The sequence below is a fragment of the Anopheles arabiensis genome, chromosome 2, assembly GCF_016920715.1.
Source record: "Anopheles arabiensis isolate DONGOLA chromosome 2, AaraD3, whole genome shotgun sequence".
Taxonomy (NCBI): Eukaryota; Metazoa; Arthropoda; class Insecta; order Diptera; family Culicidae; genus Anopheles; species Anopheles arabiensis.
In genome coordinates, this window is record NC_053517.1 from 53,995,157 (window position 1) to 54,020,447 (window position 25,291).

The 25,291-nt window shown below is 39.2% G+C and overlaps 1 protein-coding gene across 1 annotated transcript in view; it reads right to left on the bottom strand.

Moving 5' to 3' along the window:
* LOC120896816 (dopamine D2-like receptor) overlaps positions 1-25,291 on the bottom strand; it is a 128,048-nt gene that overhangs the window by 61,522 nt on the left and 41,235 nt on the right. The window contains 1 exon segment of the mRNA XM_040301270.1: positions 20,587-20,780. Coding sequence (XP_040157204.1) covers positions 20,587-20,780 — 194 coding nt within the window.

The window sequence follows — 25,291 nt, forward strand, 5'->3', positions numbered from 1 at the left end:
TGGACAACATGTTCAGCGACTGCTGTGTAGGGAGCACTGTACGCGAACAATAACCTTTTTTTCTTTTGCTCTTCCTCTGGCATACTTTTCTTTTCGCTTTTTCGTTTCTCTGTTCGCTTAATAGCCCCATGGAGACGCCTGGTAGCGCAACTGGTTGGCACTTGGTAAGAAAAAGAACAAAGCATTCAGTTTTCCACCCGAAATGGACCAACAAGCAGACACCATATAAAAATCCTTCTACCATGAAATGATGTGATAGGGAGTTGGTGTCGATAATGCCAACGGGTGAGTATTGGGGTATGGCGGAACAATAATTGGGCGTTGACCTAAACCTAACCAAACTCGCAGTTGACCATTTCACATTTCCCTAGAGAAAACTTACCCCTTCCCTGTATGCGATTGCCTTCTCATACCGCATTAAGCATAGTATATTCTACCCAAAAAAGACTAAATCACCTTAGCATATACAAGATGAGACAAGATATACAAAATCTAATTCATTTGGTTCAAGCTATTCTGCAGATATAAGTTTCGACGATCCTGAAATTAAAATATTATTGCTTTACTGCCACTTCATGTACAGTGAATCATTCAAAATCTTAATGATCAGTGCAGAATATAAAACATAACAAAGCAAACATAAGTTTAAGGTACTGTTTGTTTTTGTATGTCCTTAATAATTATTAAACCACGGTAAAACCCGTGGCATTCTCGGTGATAGTTAGCTATTGATAGTTTTAATTTTAAAAACTATTTGTACCATACGCAACATTCTGTCTGTATAACATACTCATACTTGATGTATGCTTCAATTTCATGTTAAACCTTTATGCAGTTGAAGGCATTTTCTTCCATTCATCACTACGCCAATTCATTAATCGGTAAGGATTAAATTACCTTTCTCCTCATAACTTCTCTCTTTAATTTTCTATTCATGTTCGGTGATCCGGAAGCTACTGCCAGGGAAATGCCGCAAGCATAACCCCAAGAAAGAAGTTGTGTAAACAAAATATAAAATACGGCCGTTGTAGATAGGTTCGAAATTCCGGTGTTGTCTTTTATCTTAAATATCCTGGGTAAATATTTACCATTCTGCCAAGGCGGCTAGGGCGTTTCGCTCCATTGCAGTAACCATAGGCAGGATGCTGGGAAACAAAATCCAACCTCAAAACAGACGCTGCAACCACGAAGGAGCAAGTATACGTGTGTATGAGCGTATGTGAATGCGCGAACCTTTGTATTTTTTATTAATAGTCTAAACAAGCTTCTTCCAACAGGTGATACTGTTACTGTTATGTTGCGACACACAATTTATGACTAGACGACAAACTGTTTAAACGTTAGTCGATGTTTGGTCACTACATACTTTTATATATTTAGCAATAATGTAATACCGTACTACTACACTCAATAATATTAAAGATAAAAATTAAGTAAGAAATGATGAAAAATAATCATGACCACATAGTATGCAAGATTAAGAAGGGTAGAATCAAAGTTCAAATTACTCTTTTATCTCTTCTTTTTATTATTATAGAAAAGTACATAATGTAAATACGGCTATCATAAAGTCAACATGAACAGCAGATAAGAGATTAGATTAGAAACTCGTAGCATAAGGAAAGGGGAGTCACAGGGAGATTATCGAAATAAAGGGTTTTGGTGATAGCGAAATTAATGAGGTTTGCACTACTTGAATAAACATATCATAGATAAAAGCACCATTGATTTTACAGCAACACAACACTGGTATCCTCACGAGCACGGTTACAAAAATGTGATTTAAGGATAAGAAAAAAACTTACATAGACCCCCTCAAAATTGTGATCGTAATTTGGTAGAAAGTATTGAAAGAACAATTGTGATAAGAGTGTGTACGTATATGTATATGTATATGTAAATATAAAAGTCACTATTTGGAAAGTTTGAGAGAGGATCGTCAAAAAATATTGAACAATTTTAACAATAGTATGCCAACAGGATTTTCAATGTAATGGAAGGTGCATACAATGCCACAAAGTTAAGTTAAATCAACCTTATATTGTCATTTATTTCATTGCGGTCATAGAAACTAGACTAAATAACTAAATAACGTTAATTAGTTATTCCAAGAGCTACATGCATGGTAAAACTAATTAAAAACTCGTTAAGTTCCTTTTTCACCACCACAAACAAACAAACCCCATACCGACCGATATCATATATTTTGAAGATACAGCAAAAACACAAAAATTAGGGTATTATAGAAACTAACCGCTGCATCTCAGCCCTAATGGCGCACGCCTCCACGCCATCCTGCCACCTCAATTTGAACCTACTATGCCCTCTCTGTCATTGTGGATAGCCTGATGAGCTTGATACGCTGCACGATAGTAAGGTCGCGATACATCTCGTATAGCTTGTCGTTATTATTATATCATCTAAGCTATGTTTAGTCCTTTGTCTCAGGAGGACGGTAAACAAGCAGAAGACTTCTAGAAGACTTCCGGATTTATCATATTGTTGTTTGAATTATCTCATGTAATAAGAACAACTATTCAACAATGAGAGGCATAGTATACAGTCACTTTGCAATGTGCACAGCATTTTCCACCCTTTGCAAGATGTTTTTCAACAGCTATCACATGTTTTATTTGCATCACAATAGTTTTTAGCTTTTCCATATGATTTTCAACACATCACAACGAACTGTTAAACTTAGTCCAGCCTATGGTGTGTTGAAAATGCGAAAATAGTGAGCTTTGGGTCTAAAGATTCCAGTTCAACAGATGGCGATTTCTTCAACTGTGAAACATTATACACCTCCTCAACAGTAGGGGAACTGTATGAGCCAGAATGTTCAAAATCAACCTTTAGACTAAAGCATACCTAACTATCATCTATTTGGCGTAACGTCCTACGCGTACATGCCGGCCTATAAAAGCTTTCGAGACTTAATTCATTACCACGCAACCGGATAGTCAATCTTTGCTACGGGGGAAAGGTCCACCCTGGCCTTGAACCCATGAACCCATGACGGGCATGTTATTGAGTCGTTCTAGTTGACGACTGTACCATGGGACCGCCCCAAACATACCTAACTATATGCAATCTGAATCGCGTTGTCCTATTGTCTGCTATAGACATTAATTTTAAATTTTGTAGCTACACTATGTGAACCAAGTACCAAAGAAAAGCTGTTATTTAACAAAATTATACACTATATCCTTAGAATAAATCTTCTGTTTTCACCACAAAGAATTAATTAATTTACTAATAATTTAACGTTTAAATTATACAATTAAGGTTTTATATGAGCCCCACCCCACGCTCGCCCGTTTCACGAACATTGCTTGCTTTCAAGTAGATGAACACATTTTAACTCAAGAAAAATGAAATATTTCAATAATGGACTTAAACACTAAACTAAAATGCATTGTGATTTTTTTTTATTCAGGAGTAACGGTCCAAAAAGTGCTAAAATGCATTGTGATAATCGTCGTGAATTTTCTCAACTTTTACTAATATCATCACATTGAAATCACATTACTACGCGGAGTCACTCTACGCGGAGTCACTCTATTAACAAAGACATCTTCACTTATACATATTAAGATATCTTCTTCTGTTCGACTACTATCGACTGCCACTTTTAAGCCAACTAACTACTACTTAGAGCAACAGCCTCTCCTAGTTGAGCAGGATGCTACATCATTCACACCGCACTCCCAAAGTGCAGTTTATTATTATAAACTGCCCTTTTAGCAGTGGAATTTGCAACACGCCAAGGCAAGCGTGAAAGTGCATCGAACGTAACTGAGTAGAAGCCTTGCTGAGTCTTTCTCCTACTTATCCTTGACCTGCCACCTCGCAAGAATGCCAACTCAAGTTTTCTTTACTGTTCATATCGGTGCAACCGCTTTAAGGACGCTTTCCTTTTCGACTGTGGTGCAGCTGTGTGATGGGTGTAAGATGCTCTGCCCCCAAGGAGAAGAATTGCATCCGGAAATGTGTTTCTTTCGTGTTGCGCATTGAAACGATCCGTTCGTCGAGCCAACACTTATCGCATTGTGCGCACACTATCTTCTTCTGGGCACAAAGGCCGTACCGTCAGCAGCAAAAAGCATTCCCCTCAGTGCCGCACGCTTAGCGAATGGGAAGTCCCGTGTGCCTCGGATCGTTGCTTCATAACGAAGCAACTAGAAGTGCAAATACGCTTATGCTCAACCGTAGCAGCGCACAAAAAGGAAGCACTGAAATGTCTTTGAGACTGAGAAATGAGTGAAGGAACAGCACAAATATGATGCAACGAGCTCAAGCGGACCGTTACACAACATAACAGGGAGCTCAGGATCATGGTGAGGAACTTTACTGTACTCTTTGTCATGTTAAAATCAGTGAGAGACATACGTAACACTGACTACAACCGTACCGTCCCGAGGTGAATATTTCTTTCCTTGATGATAATAAATGTCTCCCACGTTCACTGCTTGTAGCCGCTGCTTTGTTTGCATGGAAAGAATAAATAAACTAATTGTCTTTGTGCAAGACCAACAATTAAATATTTACTCATTATGCCTTACATGTAGCAAAAATGTTATATATATCAACGAACTTTTAAAGTAAAAAAGCTCAACAAAAAACGATACAATGTTTGTAAATGAAAATGATATGGAAAAAAAATTGCACCATCACGTTCGTCACTGTTTTCATATAGTTGTATTTAACAAGATTGTTTTTTCTTCGAAAATGCCTGCAATACAGCATCTGGTTCCCACTTGGTCTTGTTTTATGTTGTTGCAGTTTTTTCCCTCTGCATCATCTAATTTTTGTAAGCGAATTATGAAACTTTTCAGATTCATATTCAGAAGCTCCCTTTGCTATCATATGCAAACAGTGGTAGAAAAGTGGGAAAGAAAATGTACCAAAACAAATCTTTTCATGAATTATCTAGCAGTACTGCCAGCACAGCTAAACGTGAGCTACAACACAGAAAAACTACAAAAAGCGCTAACCAGTCGTTAGCAGTTCCGCGAGCAGTTCAGCTGCAGTCACGCTGTACGCACACAAACTAATCCAAAAGCAAAACTTTCTCTGCACTACTAACGAAAAAAACAACAACACACCATCATTCGCCAGCAGCAAGCAAAAAAAATACAAACATCTGTAACGTAGTTTGAAAAACAGGGCCAGATTGAATTTGGGAAACACAAACAGACAAAACGCATTCTGATATGCAGCATCATCGTTTTTGATGTAGTTTGTGTCATAAATTTATAGATTATTTCTTAAATAAAATTATATTTCCACACTTTCCTTATTTCGAATCGTATGTAAACTAATATTCCTGTCAATTGTTTATTTTTTACATTCGATTGGCCGAATACAATAGTACCTTTGTTAGTGCAATGTATCCAATCGCGTGTAAATTTGTTAATATTCAATCAATATATAAAAAAAATGTATTTACTATACCGTAACATTGCAGTAATTTTAACACTTCCGTCTATTCCATACATTCTCCCACTCATGAGCACATGTACCATCTGCGACACTGTACTCAAAAATACACATTACTAATTTTGCACGACATCCCACTTTCTACATTTTCATGATCAAGCTCACCACATTCATATTACCCCTCCGCTCTAATCTGCAACCAGGCAGACAGTTATGATCTTGTGAACAGGAAAATGGTCGCCAGGAAAGTAAGACTTCCTTCTCATCGCCTAACGTCTGTTTGACGTTTGAGAGTGCCTTACAAGAATTTTCCATCGTTAGATTTTAACAGCACTTTTCTTCACCATTTCATTCCCCTTATTATGGGTCTCTGCTTTCGAGGTTGGCTGGAAAAGTCGACCCAAAGAGCAGAGTGTAAGTTATGACACGTAGACTCAACCCAACCACCAACACTGAAAAGTGAAAACCTTTCACTGACGTCGCTTCAACACCCGAACATTTCATTTAGTACACACCAAAAGCTATGATTCCGTTGCCCCGCTTTCACCAGCACTATTGGCCTTGGCGCGGAAACACTTTCACAAATGCTTCGCAACGTCGTACCAGCAAGCACGTCTAAATTAATTTCCAACCCATTTATATCAATCTTTTCATTTCACAAAGAAACGCTCTGTGCTGTTAGGATGGTGGTTCCCAGTATTCTGAAAGTAAATTTGTGCTACAATAGTGCGCTGGATGATGCATAAAAGAATGGGGTTTGCTAGAAGTGAGAGCAGAGCTACTATCGTGCATTCGTAGACTATCTGTGCCCAAGGAACAGCTGCACCAACATCTGGAAAGTAGTAATTACAGACTGCTAACCTATGATAGCAAATGTTCCCACTTTTCTCTGGAGTAAATTTACTCTATCGCTCATATTGGAAATTCATTTCCATTCCAATGTCAAATGATTTCGCAGATTTTCTTAATAAATGTATCATATATTAAACAAGATTTAATTCTCTTGTTTAGCACAACACCCTTTGTCGGTCAAGGCCTGCCAGTACCACTACGTATGGGGGCACGGTCCATTCGGGGCCTGAGCCCATGACGGACATGTTATTAAATCGTACCAGTTGACGACAGTATGAACACACCTGCCCACTTCTAATAAATACTCTACAATTTCAATTGCAATTTTATATTTCAATAGCGAGTCGTTTGACAAACGTTTCTCTCGTATTTATGCTATCACAAACCGTTCAAAAACATCGCTTGGTAAACATAGTTTAAAGCTACCCTTCAAATGTTACAACAAATATATTCTTCCACTTTAATCTTTTTTTATATTCTAAATCGCTTTAAACCATTCCATACACACAAAGCGAGAGATGTTCGCCTTCGCTCAAGTGGATTGATCCTCGTCCACCAGTCGCGCACTGTCAATACTTATATTGCTTGTCATGCTTGACGCCCACCAAGTCTAATCCCATCTTCATCGGATAACACATAGCGACCGTGCTATAGCCCTTGACTCATTCTTTTCGTTGACAAAACATCAGAACCGACTCCGGGTCCTAAAATGGTACACCACATCCTGCCGTTCTTGATAAGCATGCAGGTTTATGGAAGCATATTGAAACTGGCACTAAATCTCAGCCATGCGTCGGCCTTTCAGGATGCACGATGCTAATACATAAATCCATCCTAGGATGACACGGTCCTCAGCCATTACGTAGGTGTGCCAAGCAAACAATCCTAACCCAAGCGCAGCAATCCGTTTGCTTGAAACAGTCAACTCCATAGAAACACGATTCGGAGAAATCAACAACGGTACGACGGAAAAAGCTCTCTGATACACGCATACTGGAACAACTGGCATGAAACAATACTCCAACAAATCCGATATACTCTTCAACCGTAAGGACACATGGATTGCGGTGATTCTAGCCACACCGTGACTTAAGAAGGAGGTAGTGTGTTTTATCGATTCACCATCTGTCGGTTTTTATGCGCTTCAAGTTGGCCTGAAAGTCGAAAACGTTTATTTGACGGTCCTGTCTCATCCTCTCTAAAAGGTGCCGGTTGGATTTCGCTGTTCTTAGCTTTACGTGATAGCTAAAGCCAATTCCTGGAATGATACGAGATTTGACTCTGTACAGCATCACAAGCATGAGTTAAACGCGTCCACGTGGTGGCAATGGTTCAACTCCGGTTACTTGCACTGACTTGTTAAAGCAAACAAAATTAGGTCCCTCAATAAGACTACACTTCTCTCTTTATCTCTTTCTCTCGCCCTCCTTCTCTCGATCTCTCTCTCTCTCGCCCTTTTCGTTTTTTCTTTCTGTCTATCGTTTTTTTCTCCACATATCATGCTTTTTCTCTTGCTTCTACCATCTTTCACTAATTTTCCACCATGCAGTAATTCAAGAAGCCTGCGGTGGATTGTATCAGACCGCATGGACCTAGAATAGGAATGGACAGGCAGGGAACAATCATTGGATTGGCTGTATCGATAAATTTATTTGACACAATTATCTCCACGTGAGGTAACGCATGCCCAAGAAGCCGATACCATGAACTGGGAGAAGAAATGGCAAGAAATGGCTTATCGAGAAACATAAGCCCCCCAGTAAAATAAAGATTCTTTCCCTCCAGACCTCCAGAATTCCAACGGTGAAGCACAGCAATATGATATTAATACGAATCTGGCAGCAGTATTCCATCCTACCATCCCAGTGTTCGTTCTCTTCTACACATATTTTCTCTGCACATTGATGAAGCCGGCCGGAAGTAGTCATTCTAAGATAGTTTGTTTCCTTTTTTGGCTTTACGCATGAGCCGGTTTGTACTTCAGGAAAGAGGGCCATTCCACGATAACCTCTAAAGCAAGAAGACTGATGCTTTTTTATCGCTATCATATTGAATTCGATTTGTCAGTAGTTGCCGTTTTATCGTGCGCATTTTTTCCCTCTGCTATTCTGAATTTCAAGCGAATTCACAAGACACCGGAAGATATTATTTCTTTTTCAGAGTTGTGTTTTTCAATCCTACGCAAGCTCGAGGGGTCGATAAAACTGTTCTCGGTGGGCACTTTTTGAATCTTTGAACAAAGGCAACGCCAAATGCCAGGACGGCTTGTTAGGGTATATGTGTCCATTTTTTGAAAGATAGAATATTTATCTACAATCAAATCCTGAATTGCATCTCTTACTTTTCTTAAGAAATCTATAGAAAACAACATTTTGAGGACGTCGAAGAGAAGATTGCAAGAGGACAAATAACAAAACCAATTGCGTCGTATTTGGCATCCTTAATCTAATTCACGGATAAGATCAACGATATCACCAGAGGAGCTGTAATCCTATGTCATCACCAAACTAGCATCAAACATCAACAACTTGTGGAAAGTGTCAAGAGATTTTATAAGATATTAAAAATAAATACAAAAATATAGTCACAGATTAAGAAACAATCTCAAACAGAATTAATACAATGTTGAGACATCGTATTTGTTTGGACATTATTTCATAGAACCATAGAACAATGTAAACATCATTTAGTGATACTGTAAACTTAACGAGTTTAATGGTTCCTCTGCTTAGTTAGCAGTAAGAAACACAACAATTCATTTGATAAACCCTTCGCAGGAAACAAAAATTAAAGCTCTAGCAGCTTTAACTTTACATGACCAGAGTAACAACTTAACGCAATGACAGACATAACTGAAAACATTAAATTTGGAGAACGTGCCCAATACTTGAATGATCAAAACTTTTCAAACAACTACCCTACCACGACTCTTTATCCATTATCACTCGACCGTTAAACAACGCCAAATCATCGACAAATCATCGCTGTCACAGACAAAGACCACTAGAAATAGACCACTCGCCCACACCGGAACCGCACTGTCAGTGGCGGGGAGTATCTGTTGACAGAATCTGACAGGAAATTATTTCCCATTCCATTCATGAATACGTGGGATAGAAAGAGTACGGGTAGCTGGAAAAAGAAGCAGCAGGAATTTATCACGCCTCAAGACGTTCGTCTGAAGAATGCAAAATGCCAACCCTCCCGGCATCTAACGCAACGAACTCTCCAGTGCAGGAGATGAGCTTTATCGCGGTGACGAGGTCGAGATTCGAGCGATTGAGTGGTGGACTCCTAGGCAACGCCAAGTGTAAGAAGCAAAAGAGCACGAAACAGTACAGTAAACAGCCATTCCCTTCACAGACCTTTAACTTGGCTTAGGTTAAGGATTTACGCTACCACCATCATCAGTTCGCCCCTCATCGTGCCTCTTTCGCTATGCCTTGTACAAGCAAACGCCATTCGGATACCAACGCCCAACGGTTCTGCGGTCCGTTTCCGGGACGCTCCCGTCCGATGGCAGATCAAAGGCGTCTAAACTTCTCTCAGCTACGTCTACTACGTAGTCCCCCCGCAACATTGGCATCGTTTCAGCAACCAACCCAACCCATACAGCCTGTAACCGGTTCCGTTCCAAGAATGCTCTACCACGACGACTCCTCTACTCCTTAACGGCTTTCCGTTTGACCTTCCGGAGTGCGAATATTTCTGTCCTACCCTTCCTGTTCTGCTTCCTCCAGCGAGCCCATCAGCCGTACGATGTATAATTCATGAAAACTTATGCCTCGTCAGAATTCTAAAACTAATCACACGGATGTCTTGCCTCATAGCAAGAAGGCGTCAGGAAGTGGAGAGTGACACTTCTGACTCACTCTCCGCTCATGGTAGCGAAAACTTGAAAAACCTTCCACTTTACGGGTCTGTATCGCCAAATGCAAGGCTCGGCAAAACTGCTTTAACTTCCTATTGACGATGGTGCTAATGTAGCTCTAACATCATCTTCAAAGAATTTCCCAAGTTGTCCGTATTTTGGAAGGTGGAGCTGTGCTTAAGTTGAAGCAATTACCGAAGCATTCATCTTTTGCTCACGCAAAACGCCCTTTACGCCGATAGGAGAGTGCGAACGGTTCCGGCGGTATGGTAATGTAATCCGAACCCAGCCCTATGTGCATGCCTCGGGACCTGCACACAGACACTGCGTGAAAATGTAATTAAGTTTAAATAGCGTTTATTGCTTCCTCGGCGTCGGGTGCCGAATTCCTCAGTAGCCTGCAAACGATGCCAAAAGCAAATTTTGAAGCATAAGCAAAACCCCTTTTCGACACTGCACAAGCAAACAGCAACACCATGCTGGAAAATTAGCTTCCAAGAAGCAATCATCCACAGTGGTTGCCCAACTGTCGAAAGCATGCAGCATAACCGAATTTTATGTTCCTTCACCCATTATCTGCATTACCCTGCAGCTGTTTCTCATCTGTACTGTAGCGTCCCGACAGAATACCTGATTGCAATCGAATTGGCTTCAATTACATCCAATCGATTTACACATTCAACGTACTGTATTTAAGGGGATCACCATCTAACTGTGCTTTTCTGCTTTTTTTACACACTAAAGCTATTACAGTATTTTGACGATTGTATCAAACTTAACTGTGTCAATCGGTTCGTAAAATTAAATCATTCAATTCATGCAATAGTTGAAAGAGGGTATTTATTCTTTAAGGGTTTGGTTAATGCAATTAACTATTTCCTAGTGATATATGCGAATGGGTACAATAGAAAAAAAATCCATACCAAAATGATACTTGAAAACTATCTGATGTACGATAAAATTTATATTGTGTAACATAAAACAGAAAAACTCATCACCATGTGAGTAACTAATCATGAAATGCGATTGAGAAAGGAACATTATTATTATTATTATTTTTTTTTATTGTACCTACCATATTCACTATTACATCATTTCATTTAATTCCTTTACACAAACTCCACACTACTGTAACATTTCACATTAAATTGAATGATAATAACGTCTCACACAAAACATTGCTAGCTAGGCATTGCTAGCAAGAGGCAAAACACTCATATACTTCTGTGTTATTTTTTTCTCGGCGCATGACGCTTGCACTTCTTTTGCTGACAATTTCCATTTTAGACCACCAAAATTCATGAAAAAACATAATCACCAACGGAATGAAACGCTTTCACGCATCCTATCAATTCTTGCTTTAAACGGGTGACCTGCTTTCCAGCACTTTTCAAACCATCCACTTTCCCACCCTATCCCTTCACATACGCTCACTGACTCACTGAGCAAATAATTTCCCGAAGCTAATAATTCCCCATAAATTATCGTTATTCTGTTGCCCTTTAGCCTATCGTATGCTTTAAACGTACCACAACATCGATCTCGACGTTTCATGAGGGCCAACTAATTCAAATATTATGCAAATATATGGATCTACTTCCTCCTTACATCAATGAGCTGAGTGAGCAAATTTATGTCCTTCCCTTCGTTGCATTACCCTCTCACACCGTCATTCTTGCTAGCGTGTTGCAAATCGTCTTCGATATCACTGCTGCAAATGGGGCAGAATAGCCGCGAAGCTACCTGTTTCCTGCTTCCGGCTTACACCGTACCATCTATGAACAGTCGTCGAGGACCGGAAATAACCTGATTCGAGGTTGGTTGCTGGTAGTAGGGAGCATATTCCAATTAACCTTCAAACAAAACTCTTTCTTTGGAAAAACCGAAAAGCCGCTGTTGCTCGGTAATAGCTTCCAGCAAAGGAAAATAAATTTTCCACTAAAGAAAGCACAATTGGAAAACGTGTCTAGAATAATCAAGCTTCACCCAGGTGGTCCCATATTCAGGTTAACCTATTAATCGTTGCCGAGCAACGCAGGTTACGTGCTGAATCCATACCCGGTAACGGGTACGGTTAAATCGCTCGGCGTCCCGCTGTTTGCAATCAGATTTTCCATAACATCTAACTTTTTTTTGAACTCTTACGATAATCCGTATCAATGGGAAGCCCAAACTCTGAAATAATTGTATTCTTATTGGCACTGAAGTGAAACCAAAGAAACAATTTTCTTTAATTATTTGACTGAGACTTGATTGTATGATGAGTAGGCAATCAAGCTGCGAATGGGAAGTTATGATACCTATTAGTTTTTACCATTTAAAAAATAGCCATTTTTGACACACTTTGTTTCTTTTATTTTAAGCCAGTTATTTGCAACGATGCAAACATGTGTTGAAAAAGTACCTCGTAATCAGGCAAACTCGTAGACATTTTTAAAATACATCCTCACACGTACACTCATCATAAATGCAAACCTTTTCACTGAGTAAAACGTGCTGCCCTACGAACATCCCTTTTCCGATTTCATTTCATTTGGTTTGCCCTCTCCACAGCTCACATCAACAAAAGCGGTTGTGTTACAGCCCAAACAAACTTTCCACATCGATCGCTACATTCAAAAAAAAAATCACAGGGCTGCAAATCAACTTGCCCCTGGACTGAATAAACAAAACCGAGATCCTGCCCTCGAGTCCGACTGATGGACACCTCCAACAAATAGTAAACAAGTTTTTTTCCCGAACACCACCAGCACACGATGAATGAGGAGTTGCGAATTTCTCTTGTTACAGGGGAGTTAAAAATTAATCCAATTTCAAACCTAACCGCTCGTCTTTTGTGGACTTTTCCTACCCCTATGGGAAATGCTTTCCGGGGATGTAAACAGAGCAGCACAAGTTGTGTACGACCGATGCGTTCGTACACGCTCTGCAACACAGGTCGAACGCAGAACAAAATGTAGCGAAAAATCACGCAAACGTGTGGAAAAACAACACCGCACTCTGTTCTGTCTGAATTCGTACCAATTCTGGCCATGCAGTTCATGAACAGACCGTGAAACGATACTAGGTATGGTTGTTGGCTATGAATGGCATGAAGGAAGGAAAGCTACAATCAACCAAAGTGCATTCTAACGACGAATACACAGCTCAACAGACACACAGACAAGCTTCTTGTTGTTAAAAGTAAACAGACTAGATAGTATCGCCAAATGCAGGCGCGATACTCAAACAAAAAACTGGAAAAGGGAAACACCGTAACCGTTAATACGAGCTCTCTTGAAAAACTAAAATGAGGTAAAAAAGTCCATCCATGACTCTTTTTTTTACATGCTACAGGACAAATGCAACAGGAATAACAGGATACAATGTTATTTGTTGAATTGTTTGTTTCGTTGTCCATTTTCCTGTTGGCTTATACCTCATACCGCTTACCCCTTACACATATTATATACATAACACAGGCTTGCATTAAGAGCCTTTAATACACAGGCTACAGCATGAAATTGTTTAACCAACATGTGCATGTACCTCAACAAGATAATATTCGCTTTAAAAGGGGTTTTTGCTTGAAAAACCAAATTCGAAATTTTTACATTCGTACAAAGAAAAGCAGCTGTGATGAACTGGCGCAAAAGTTTCAAGCTTTTCTTTAAAATGTATGCCATGATAGAAAAAGACGACGAAACCTAGAACGCGTAAATATATACTATTATTATGATAAAATATTGCAAGGCTTACCATAAATATATCATACTGGATTTTGATACCTTTTCTCATGATGTTTCTGTTGATGTTGACCGAAAACGGCCACAAAATACCGCGTATCTTGAATTTCCCCGTAATTCGAATCTCTTGATTTTCAGCCAAAATTGTCCTGTTATTTTGCAAGAAGAAGGTGTTTTTAGTCACTTAATTAATTATTCGATATGATTCTAAATGAATATAACAGTTTCAAACCTTTTGAAAAAGTTCTTAACATCCGATCAAAACAGAAATTATTTGACATTTTACAATGGATGTGTCAAATCAGTACAATTTTCTCAAAGATCTGTCAAATTTAGAAAACCGCGTATCTCCGAATCCGCGTATAAGAGGTACCGTGTATCTCGGGGACCGCCTGTATTCATTTTCTACAATATCTATTTCTTATATTTTGAACAGTAGCTATAACACAACTGCACGCATCATTCCACAGTAAACACTGAACTGCATTCAAATCACTACTATCCGTCCCATACACGAAGTAAGGAAATTGTTTGTACCAGTATATACGCCCCTTTAGATACTGCCACAATGCAAATCCAATCAACTTCATCTTCTCAGGATTTCATCCACAACGGGATGCCATCCGAGCTATGCACATACACACATGCATAGAGCCCATGGCGACGAAGAAAAATAATGCAACAACAAACGGCTCAGCTGATGTTATAGTTGCCGAACAGATTTTCTTTTTATTTCCGTCAAATCAACGCATAAGTGGCCTGATTGAATGAAACCGAATGCAATCGAATTGAGCAAACCTGCCAACTACTCCCAGAGCGTGCCAACCCCGTTCGACTCTGCTGACATCATCGAATTTCTACCATCATGCGGTCCACAGAGGATAGACATTGCTCCCGTATGGTTGGGATTGGCTTTGAACTGCACCGCAACTGTATACGGTTGTTGTGTCCTGCTAAGTGAAGGCGAATACTTTCCTTGGACTATATCTAAAGAATCTGTACCATACGGACGGTCTTTTCTGTTACTTCTTCACGGAAGGCTTCTGGCAAGGAAATATACTGCTCTTAAGTACGGGCAACATACAGACCGCAGCTTTGCTGGAGCTCTTTCGGGAACGATACAGTACGAACAACCTCAGCCATGACATCCATGATGATAATCACACAAACGTGCGGCAAATATGCAAAATTGCAACCAAAATCGCATTCAAACTCATGCTGCAGTATTGCCCTAGAACATGTAAGAAGCTAAGGGTGAAGGTAAGGATCGAATTCAGAGGAAAATTGCTCGTTTATTACAGTTTTGCAAATGCCACCGACTTGCGAGACCCATTTCTGTCCTGTTATTGTCGTTCGAAATCGGTCGTTATGTCGCATAGTCGCTACATTTGCCCATAACACACAAGTCTGCTTTACTGTTGAGCTTTTCGGCAAGGACGAGTTTAGTGGTTAGCAGTTTACTTAAATAGTTGCTGAATTTCAACGCTTTTACTGCTCCTACCGTTATCACATTTTAATCTCTTACTAGCTACTAACATACGTAGGTGTATAACTGTATAAGATCACACTGCTCAGACTACGATAAAACAAACAGTGCATATTATTCATATTTGTTCTCGAATTGTTCGCCTCTTTCCATTAAATATGGGTTAATATTCGAAAACGAGCATTTCATTATTGTTGAGTTGATGTGAGTCAGTGGAATAAAGAAACCAGAAATAACGTAAAAGAAGCAAATTGTTGTTTTTTTCTTAACGGGAGTATCTTGTGAACAATACGAAAACAACTGGACAATCCATCCGCCCCAAGCGAAATTTTCTAGGAAAGTGACTTTGGAAATCGTCGAAAAATCGATTGACCTATTGATACCGGCCAAAGCTTACGGACAGTTAGACCAAAAGGATCACGGTAATTGGCCTTCGCCTTGGGTGTTTCGCCTTCGTCCAGCATGTTTCCCATGAATAACTGATAACTCTGATGTGTCTATTGTAAGATTATTATGGAAGGTACACTAAATGGGAGAGAGAACAATCAAACGACCGTCTAAACATGCAAGAGAAAACATTGATACAGTCGGTGACCTGGCTGAAGCGTCGATAAAGTTTATACATAAAACTGCAGTTCGATCCCTCACGATTCTGTAACATTCTTACAAAATGAGCTGCTATCTTTTGATTTCTGTTTCTCGGTTTTCTTTTCACCAAAATTTTTCTCACAGTAATTTAAATGATAAACATCAACATTGACGAACCTGAAGTTTATTTATTTTAAATACATCACCATATAGGTGATGTCCATAAGTTGTACAAAAATATACTTTCATGGCTGAGTAAAAGTAAAACATAATTCAAATGAACATTTATCAAAGCTTTGGTATAGCTTCCTTCTCACGAGCACTGTTCGCACATAACATGCATTACATTATTAAAGATTGTTTCAATATCCATACAATTTATACTGCCATCCATTACATACTTATTTACTTACCAAGCACTGAAAGCACTTTCTACTCATGATCTGCTACACAACAAACCAACTATTAAAGTTTGCGTGTACTGTCGCAAATACGTTTACGCGTGATAGAAAACATTACGCCTCGTTATCACATGACTCTGAAACTTACATAGAACTCACCCATCTAATCCGTTTTATAGCACAATGTGTGTGTGTATTTGGTTTTTCGAATGTGTGTGAACGTTGTGGTTTGACATGGGTAGTGATAACATGTGAGACTAAATTACCCATCGTGCCCTGTTTCCTTCACAGATAATCGGCTTTCTGGAATCGGGGCTGGCAGTAGGCTTTCTCCTCGTACCCACGATTCCTGAAGCCCCTATCCCATGCGCTATCTACATTTAGTAAAGTACGTGAAAGCTTCGGAACCTTTGCTTCATATAAACAATACCACTCAAAAGGCAAACGAATGTACCTGCAGGGCCTACGTCTCGAATGGTACACCTGAGGGCCGCACTTACGCCTGGAAAACACTCATTTTACGGTGAGCGCTAAGCACATAGAGAAACTCCTGTATCTTGCCATCCATGCGAGAACCCTTCCACCACTCCGAATGCTGGGCAGGAAATCTCAGCAGGCCAAACTGTCAAAAGTAGTTGCGGGATATTCAAACAACACCTAGCTGACATCGAGGACAACCCCCCTCATCTACACCAACCAAGGAATGGCGGCCAACCGCGACTTTTCCGCAAATCTTGTCGTCAACTCGTTCACTTGCCTCGACTGGGAGCAGTTGATTGTTGTGGTACCAGCAGGCATTGTAGTGCCGGAAAATTGTCGGAAACAATTAGTTCAACTTTTGGTAAACACCACATACCCTTCGCCAACCCTTCCAACCCTTGAGTTAGAGAATAAATAGTGAGGATGTACGAACCGAAGCGCTACTACAGAACCGTCCCTATCCTTATTAACTCACTAACTTACTGGCCGTTTGAATGGAATTCTTCTCGGAATCAAATTTTGCGAAACAGTTCCCTACTGCAACGTTAGCTTCCCAGCGCTTGAGCCAATTATTAGAGCTTCTTCTGTGCTCTAACATCGGCCTTCAGCTGGACACATGTTTGTTAAACAGTTGTTTAATAAAATGTAAAATAATAATTATTATTGACGGTATGTGCAAACAAATTATACATTATTAATAGCATACGTGTAGTTTTGGCGAGCATTACATACTTATCATTCCAAGTGAGTAAATAATAATTTCAATTTTGTAGATTGTTTTCTTCTTCTTCTATTTGGCGTAATGTCCTACACGTACATGCCGGCCTATACAGGCTTTTGAGACTTAATTCATTACCAAGCAGCCGGTATTTTGATTTTAATTAAATTAAATATATTTTTTTAATAAAATATACAATTTTTAATTAAATATTTCGATATTCTTCACAACATCTGCAGGACAATAGATGGAATTGTTTTCACATTAAATTATCAAAACCATGTGATCTAGAAATCATGTTGCGATAACGTTCTCAACCAGATCAGCAAAAATAAGTCTTCTGAGTTGGTTATAAGCTCAAGAAGTTTTCAGTTTTTGAGGATTGAACATGACCAACCAGCGAAACACCAAATGCAATCAGCAATATTTTACATTATGTGTTCTTTTACAACTTTAACACCTTTATCACATGTTTATTTAACGCCACACGTTGTTTCTAACGATACACTTTATTTTATCATTTTGATTGTAATATACAGATTAGTTTGTTTTACGTAAAAATCCAAAATATCCATATTAGCACAATATAAACCAATGGGAATCTAATCACTACGTAATTAATTATATATCTTCTATCTCTTTTACCACGCGTCTGTCAAGGATTTTAAAAGATAGTTCTCAATGTGTTCGAGGACAATTCGCTTCTTTCTTGCCGATTTTTATTTGATACAAATAAGCTCTTTTTGTACGAAGCAAATTCAAAAGCACATTAATTAAGTATTATGGAGAGAAGGCAGTGCATTCTGGAAGCGCTCCTCGAAAAGGTAATGACCATATTGGAGTGGTCCAAATTCTCCCCTAAGTCCCCTATGGTAGATGCTCCTATAGATAGACATATAGTTAAGCGACACTAATCGAGAAGAGTATTTTGTAAAAGTGGAGACCCTAATGTCCACTTTCGGAGCCAAATGCTTGCAACTGCTTTGACATAATTAATGGCCAGATCGGACATATTTAGCAAACAGGGAAATTACAGCCGACCTACGGGTTAAACCCTATGACATGTACGTTCCGTGTGAAAATAGCTAACACTCGAACAATTTGTGTGGTTCAGTAGCTACAGTGTGGTCAAACGATGGTAGGTCCAGTTTTGTTCCTAATCTCTATTTGATTGGAGTTGGTTGCAAACGTCTGAGTCCTACCGCTTCGAGGATTTCGACTAACCTGAGGCGTTACTTTAGGTGTTGTAACTTCATCGATGAACCCTACCTAGACCCTGCAGTAAGCAATGTTAAGAACGGGCGATTTAATGTAGGTTTGTCAAGCAATACATATTTCATGAGCAAAAATAGCTTCACTTGGTGAAGGAAGGAACCGCTCACTGGCTTTCATCTTACGAGAAGCAAAACATGTCTAATTAATTAAGCACAAATAAAATGGTGCTATTCTCGTACGTTACACCAGTTCCAAAACTTTTCAAAATATCTACACACATGCGTCTACTCATACCATGAGTAAAATTCAAGGAATCTCACACTTTTCCGGTCGACCGTGCTACGATTTCCGTTTGAATTAAATATGAGCAAGCGTCCAGCCCTTCCTTAATTAAATATCATCTGTTCCAGACATGGTTTGAGTGTGCTAAAATATGTGCCGTTAGTTGACCTCAACTTCCTCAGCTAGTGTTTTGTGGACTTGAAGGGAAATGGAAACCTTTCCAAAATATCTAACAGTCTACAGAAAACAACTAAACAAACCATCCTTCCAGCATCCAAAACCATGCATCCACCAACAGTGTTAAAACTATTTTACGAGAACATTTCAACTTGAAAAGCAGCATCCACCGATATATCGGTGGGCTAAAAGTTGATAAATAAAATTGCGTATGAAACATTAATTTCATTTTCTTCCACATTATTACTTCACCTCTTGTCCGAGGAAAAGTTTTCTGCTGTTTCCAGCCGAACGCGAGCAAAGCATTCAGCATTCAGAAAGACCATTTGTGGGATTGGCAGCTACTTTACAGAGCCGGTATGGTCCACTTACCTAAGAATTGCCTTCCGCAAATTGGTAGAAGAAATGCGTGCCAGACCCTTTGAGTGCCCATGGAACCATTGAAGGACTTTTTAAAAAGGAAATCTTTTGGAATTCAAACCAGACAAATGACTAACGGAAGCAAACCTTTCCCAGCCCAGCCCTGATGGGTGGTAAAACTTTTGCTGATTAGTGAAACATTTCTATGGAACGAAACTTTGCTTCGCATATCAACAGGGACTGCCCATAAAATAAGTAAGCATCAACGAAAGTTTCAAGATTCCTTAGAGATACTGCGAAACGATATTTACAATAACAAAATCCATGCAACGTGCAACACTTCAATCTCTATTTGTAACTGTTCGTTCGTTCGTTTAAATTCTTGTGTTCAATGTAAGGAACATAAACATCCTAAGAGGAAAGAAGTTTCATGAATGGATGTAATGAAATTACAAGTTAAATTAATACATTATTTCCTTCAAGCAAGGATTAGGAACAGATCATTAGGAAGCCTCAAAACAGAACGAAAGCTATGGCATTCCAAATGAATATTTCTTGCTTCGTGTTTCTCACATCCTAACACATATCAAAAATATTTCTAAGAATATGCAGCGTGGAAAAACTGCTACAGGCATCACATACAAGAATGCCCAAACCAATACAAGAATGTATTCCATTTTATCTTACTTAGGAATTATACGATACGTAAACGAACAATATTGCAAGACGTGGCCTTCCACATACCACAGCTAACATTCCATCATGGAATGATTAGTAGCGACTATTAACTGAACCGATTGTAATTAATTTTCCAGGAAACAGTGCACGATAACGGCATTTTGATGATGGAATTTTTCGTACCAATTGTTATTCTGAAACACGATATCGATCATTTGAGAAATTAATAAACACAATACATTCACATAATATACATAACATATCACTCTATCACATTTTATCGATAACTGCTTCACTTGATTTATCAAACTTACCAGAACGTACACGGCAAACGGCATAACGACTACGGCCACCAGCAAATCGGCTATCGCCAATGACACTATAAAATAATTGGTCACTGTCTGTAAGGTTCGTTCACGACAAACAGCCAATATCACCAGCACATTGCCAAACAGCGTCAGGATTGGGAACAACACTAGTATCAGGCACCAGTAGTGATACTCTTTTGCTGAAAAGACAAGAAATATTAAATCTGTTAGATTTTCAGATGTTTTTTTACAACAATATTTGCAAAACATTAGAAGTAAGAAGTAAGAAGTTCTACTTTCAATTCTAAACCGTTCAATCTGCATATGCAATCTCATTGTACGAATTAACGAAACGTTGAAGCTTTTTGTATCTCTTTAAGTGGTAGTAAAGAGATACAAAAAGTTTAAACGTTTCATTTCATAATAATTGTACAATTTAGCTCGTCTTAGCAATTGTAAGTACAAAGTACCAACAAAGTTATTTTGAGGATATGAGTAGCATGTAATTGTGCTTGAGAATACGAAGCATTCGGTGTCACAACCTAGATTACACAACCTAGCATTAGTACTCTCAACATGCTCTGTACATGTACTCTCAACTAGAACATGCATTACATTTATTTGTTATCTATTTGTTTTGGGCCTGTCTCATAGTACAGACATAAACTCGTACGACTTAACAACATGCCCGTCATGGGTTCAAGTCCCTACTAAACCATGCCGCCACTGGACAACGGTTGTTGAGCCAAAAGAAGAAAGAAGATGTGTTTTGGTCATCATCTGATGTATTAACGTGCTGTTGCTTTTCAGAATGATCACAGAACGTGACCAATGAATAGACAAAACCATACTTCTCACCTTCGAACAAAATGTCAAAATAGGATTTTTCTTCATTCTTTGTTTAGACCCTCTCCGCATCTTTGTCGCTTATCAGTATTCGGCCACTTTTCAAACACCACAGTAAAGTCGTTATTATTCGTGAAGCCTTAAAGTAAACTAGCCGGAAAGCTACTGCCACAGACTGGTTGTTTTGTATAAACCGTCTCTGAACGACCGAAAGATAAATACTCACATTTTATTCCATTCGTAAACACAGAATTATGACATCTCAATATTAATAAATCTCCACGCCCGCCAATGGTGCTGCTGGTTGCAACCGTTTCAGCACTCCACAGTCACTCCACCACATTGTGGGTTACGTTGTACAAACGGTTCTGCCGCAGAAACCCTTGAGTAAAGTAATATTCCAGCTCAACCAGTCATTGCAAGCCTTGTACAGCACGATAAAACAGGTAGCGCAAGATTTCTTATGCACGGAACTCGAGGTGGCTATCTGCCCCAGGAAGTAGTAACGTACCGTACGAAATGTAACGCGGTACCGTCGCACTCCACGGCGGATACCAGAGTGTTTGGGCTGGGCGGATGTAATATAAATACAAACTCCCGTTTTAACCCGTCCTTCTGCTAAATTTCGACCCCAAAGCCGTTTCTTCGTGTGAAAAGCCATGGAAAATTAGGTTTGCGTTTGGGGAGGACAGAAACACGGGAGCAGAAAGGAGCCCCAAGGGACTTGACAAAGGCCATGCGTAATTCTTCCAACTCTGTAGCCCTTCAAGCCGGTTGCTGTTTGGTGCGCTTTACCACATAACACACGTACTCACATCCGGAATAACTAAACCAAACGTCGAATTACTGAGTGTGACCGAGCGTGTAAGCAACAACATGAAGCACATCCTTTAACATGTGCTTCGGGACGAGAGGTTTGTTTGAAGTTTGACTTAATAAGACTTCTTCACGAAACGTCCCCATTCCCTACAGCTCTTACTCTTTGGGAAGCATTCGAAAATAAAATTAAACATTTATCGCATGTCCCATAGCATGCAATGCGGCTCTTTGTGATTTTCGTTGAATAGTAGCAGTATCATGATTTAGTTTTGAAGAAAAGAAAAAGTTTGAACTTTACACAAAAAACGTACAGCCGAAATTATTACATAAAGTAACAATTTTATTTCAGTGCTATACTCCGAGCTTTTTTGCATACTCCCAAAAGCTTTCTAAAATCGCTCAGGGGGTTCATATCTTCACGCAAAAACAATCAACTACCAATCGTGACAATGAAAATAAAAAGCTTTCTACGAAAAATGGCTTTCGAGAATGAAACATAATTCTTTCGATCGTTTCCACAAACACTAACATCAACTGTTTAGATACCACCATTCATTTGTTTCGCCTTTGGTTCCCACACATAACGATGTCAAAAGTAGTTAAATTTAAAAAATATGTACAATATTGTTGCAATGACTTTTTTCCTCTTTCGTTAATTCAATTCTACGCGATAAAAAAAATCATCCCGCTTCACTCCCGCTATGACCACTCCTAATTAGCGTCCCTTAAGCATTCATTTCTTCTTAACCGTTTTTGGTTTTCACAGCTGAGCTTTTTCGTTTTCTGTTTAGCTACGCGTATCTCCAAAACAACGTTCTTCAGATAATCTCTTGAGTGTGATGGTCACGGTGGTCAAAAACACCAAGAAGACTAAGGAGCCCTACTCTGCCCAGAGTACCAATCATCATCACCTACGATGTGACTGTTCTATTCGATCGTAAAGATTAAGGATAATGCTCTCTCGTCTGCTACTGAAATGAAACGGCCAACGGCCCTCCATGCTTTAGGGACATTGAAGTACATTTATAATTATAATTTATTCAGCAGATTAGGATAATGAATTCAATTTCATCGCTCAAGCACAGCGTTTTGTACGGATGGATGGTTCAGGTCCAGAAAAAAAGTCAACAACGAATTTGGACTTGTCCTTTCCTCCAGCAATGAATCAACGCAGACAAGTTGCCACAATGTTCAAGAATAAAACATGGGAACGCTTTTCTGTTATTCTTTTTTCTTCTGTCTTATTTTTTTATCAAAACCTACCGTTCATCATGTAAACTGCTTTCCTCAGATATTCAGCAAAGATGCGCGTACTTCTATTCACTCAATTTGGTGAAATCATAGGGCGCATCTTTTCCAAGAAACACTAAAGCAATTTGGCTCTGGTCAAATGTTTCTCTCATCTTCCCAAATTCCCACGCGGCATTGGACAACTTAAACTAGGGGGTATGGAACAACCTCCACGACCATGTTTTGTGCCTTTCAATGTCCACTGTCTTCCCATGAGCGTATTTAGTCTACGTCCAGGTTCCAGCGAGAATAGGCGGAAAGTTAAACTCTAAACTAACCAGAGCATCCCGAATAAGAGTGTTGATTAAGAGAATTTCCCAAGATGCTGTTTTCTTCTTAACTTTTTCCTTTTATCTTCATTTTATTTCTAAATCAAGCTATTTTTTTAATTATGTTTTAAATCCACTTTAAAGTAGTTTAAAATTCATGCAAGTTTTTTTCGTTCTTTCAACCAAGCCCTGTTTTAGCTAAGCTGGGCATTAATGTGCTTCTCTCAAGACTTTAACTACTAAGCCAACCTTTACAACGAGTTGACAATCCGGAAGAAAATCATTCCTGTCCGGGATTGTAGGTCGCTTTTACATGGTTTTCCAAGTCATTTTCGAATGTAAACGTTGTTATTCACGGCGTGCAAGATGTTAATCTACATCAATCTGTTGTTTCATTTCCATCATTATAAATAGCAATTTTTTCAGCATGATTTTCAACACGTCTCAAGCTGGATTCTGGAATTCTCATGATTATGATGTGTTGAAAATCATGTGTAAAGACTAAAGTTTCTTGAAGCTATGAAAAAAAAAGTTAAGTTAAAAGTTAAAGTTATGAAGCAAATACACCATTTGACAGCTGTTGAAATACATCTTGCAGACGATGAATAATTATGTGCACATTTGAAAGTGCCTTGAAACCCCCTATATAGACAACCAGGCTGTGAGGGCGTGGCCGTATTGAATCGTAATTATTTTCTAACAAATAACTCTTACACAATCCGCGAAATCATCGTGCTAGATTCAATTATGAATAGCTACCGGTCACTCATTTCAACGCACCAACATGGCTTTATTCCTCGACGCAGCGTTTCGACTAATCTAGTCGAATTCGTATCTAAATGTCATGCTGCTTTTACCTCGGGTGCTCAAATGGATGTGAATTACATAGATCTGAAGACTGCTTTTGATCGTGTAAGCCATCGCTTATTGCTAGCTAAACTTGAATGTCTTGGATTCTCTGCTTCCCTTGTGGAGTGGTTTAGATCTTATCTTACAATGCGTTACTACCGCGTACAAATAGATAACCTATTCGCAACTGAATTTAAAGGCTCCTCTGACGTTCCACAAAGTAGTTTTTTTCTGACTGGTGCGATAAAAACGACCTACTAATTTCCGTCGATAAGTGCGGGTGTATCTCGTTCCATCGTTATGTCTGTCCACTAACATATAATTACGAAATATCAGGAACTCTACTGCAGCGTTGCAGCACTGTTAGGGGCTTAGGAGTCATCCTAGACAGTAAATTAAGTTTCCACCAACATTATTTGGACATCTTAGAGAAGGCAAACAAAATATTTGGATTCATTCACAGGCAATCCAGAGAATTCTCCAATCCACACTGGCTCTTAGCGTTGTATAAATCTATTGTTCGTCCATTGCTTGAATCCTATTCTGTGGTTTGATGTCCTTCCTCGAATGCATGGTCTAACAAGTTAGAGTCAGTACAGAGAAAGTTCACACGTATTATCCTGCGTTCTACAGCATAT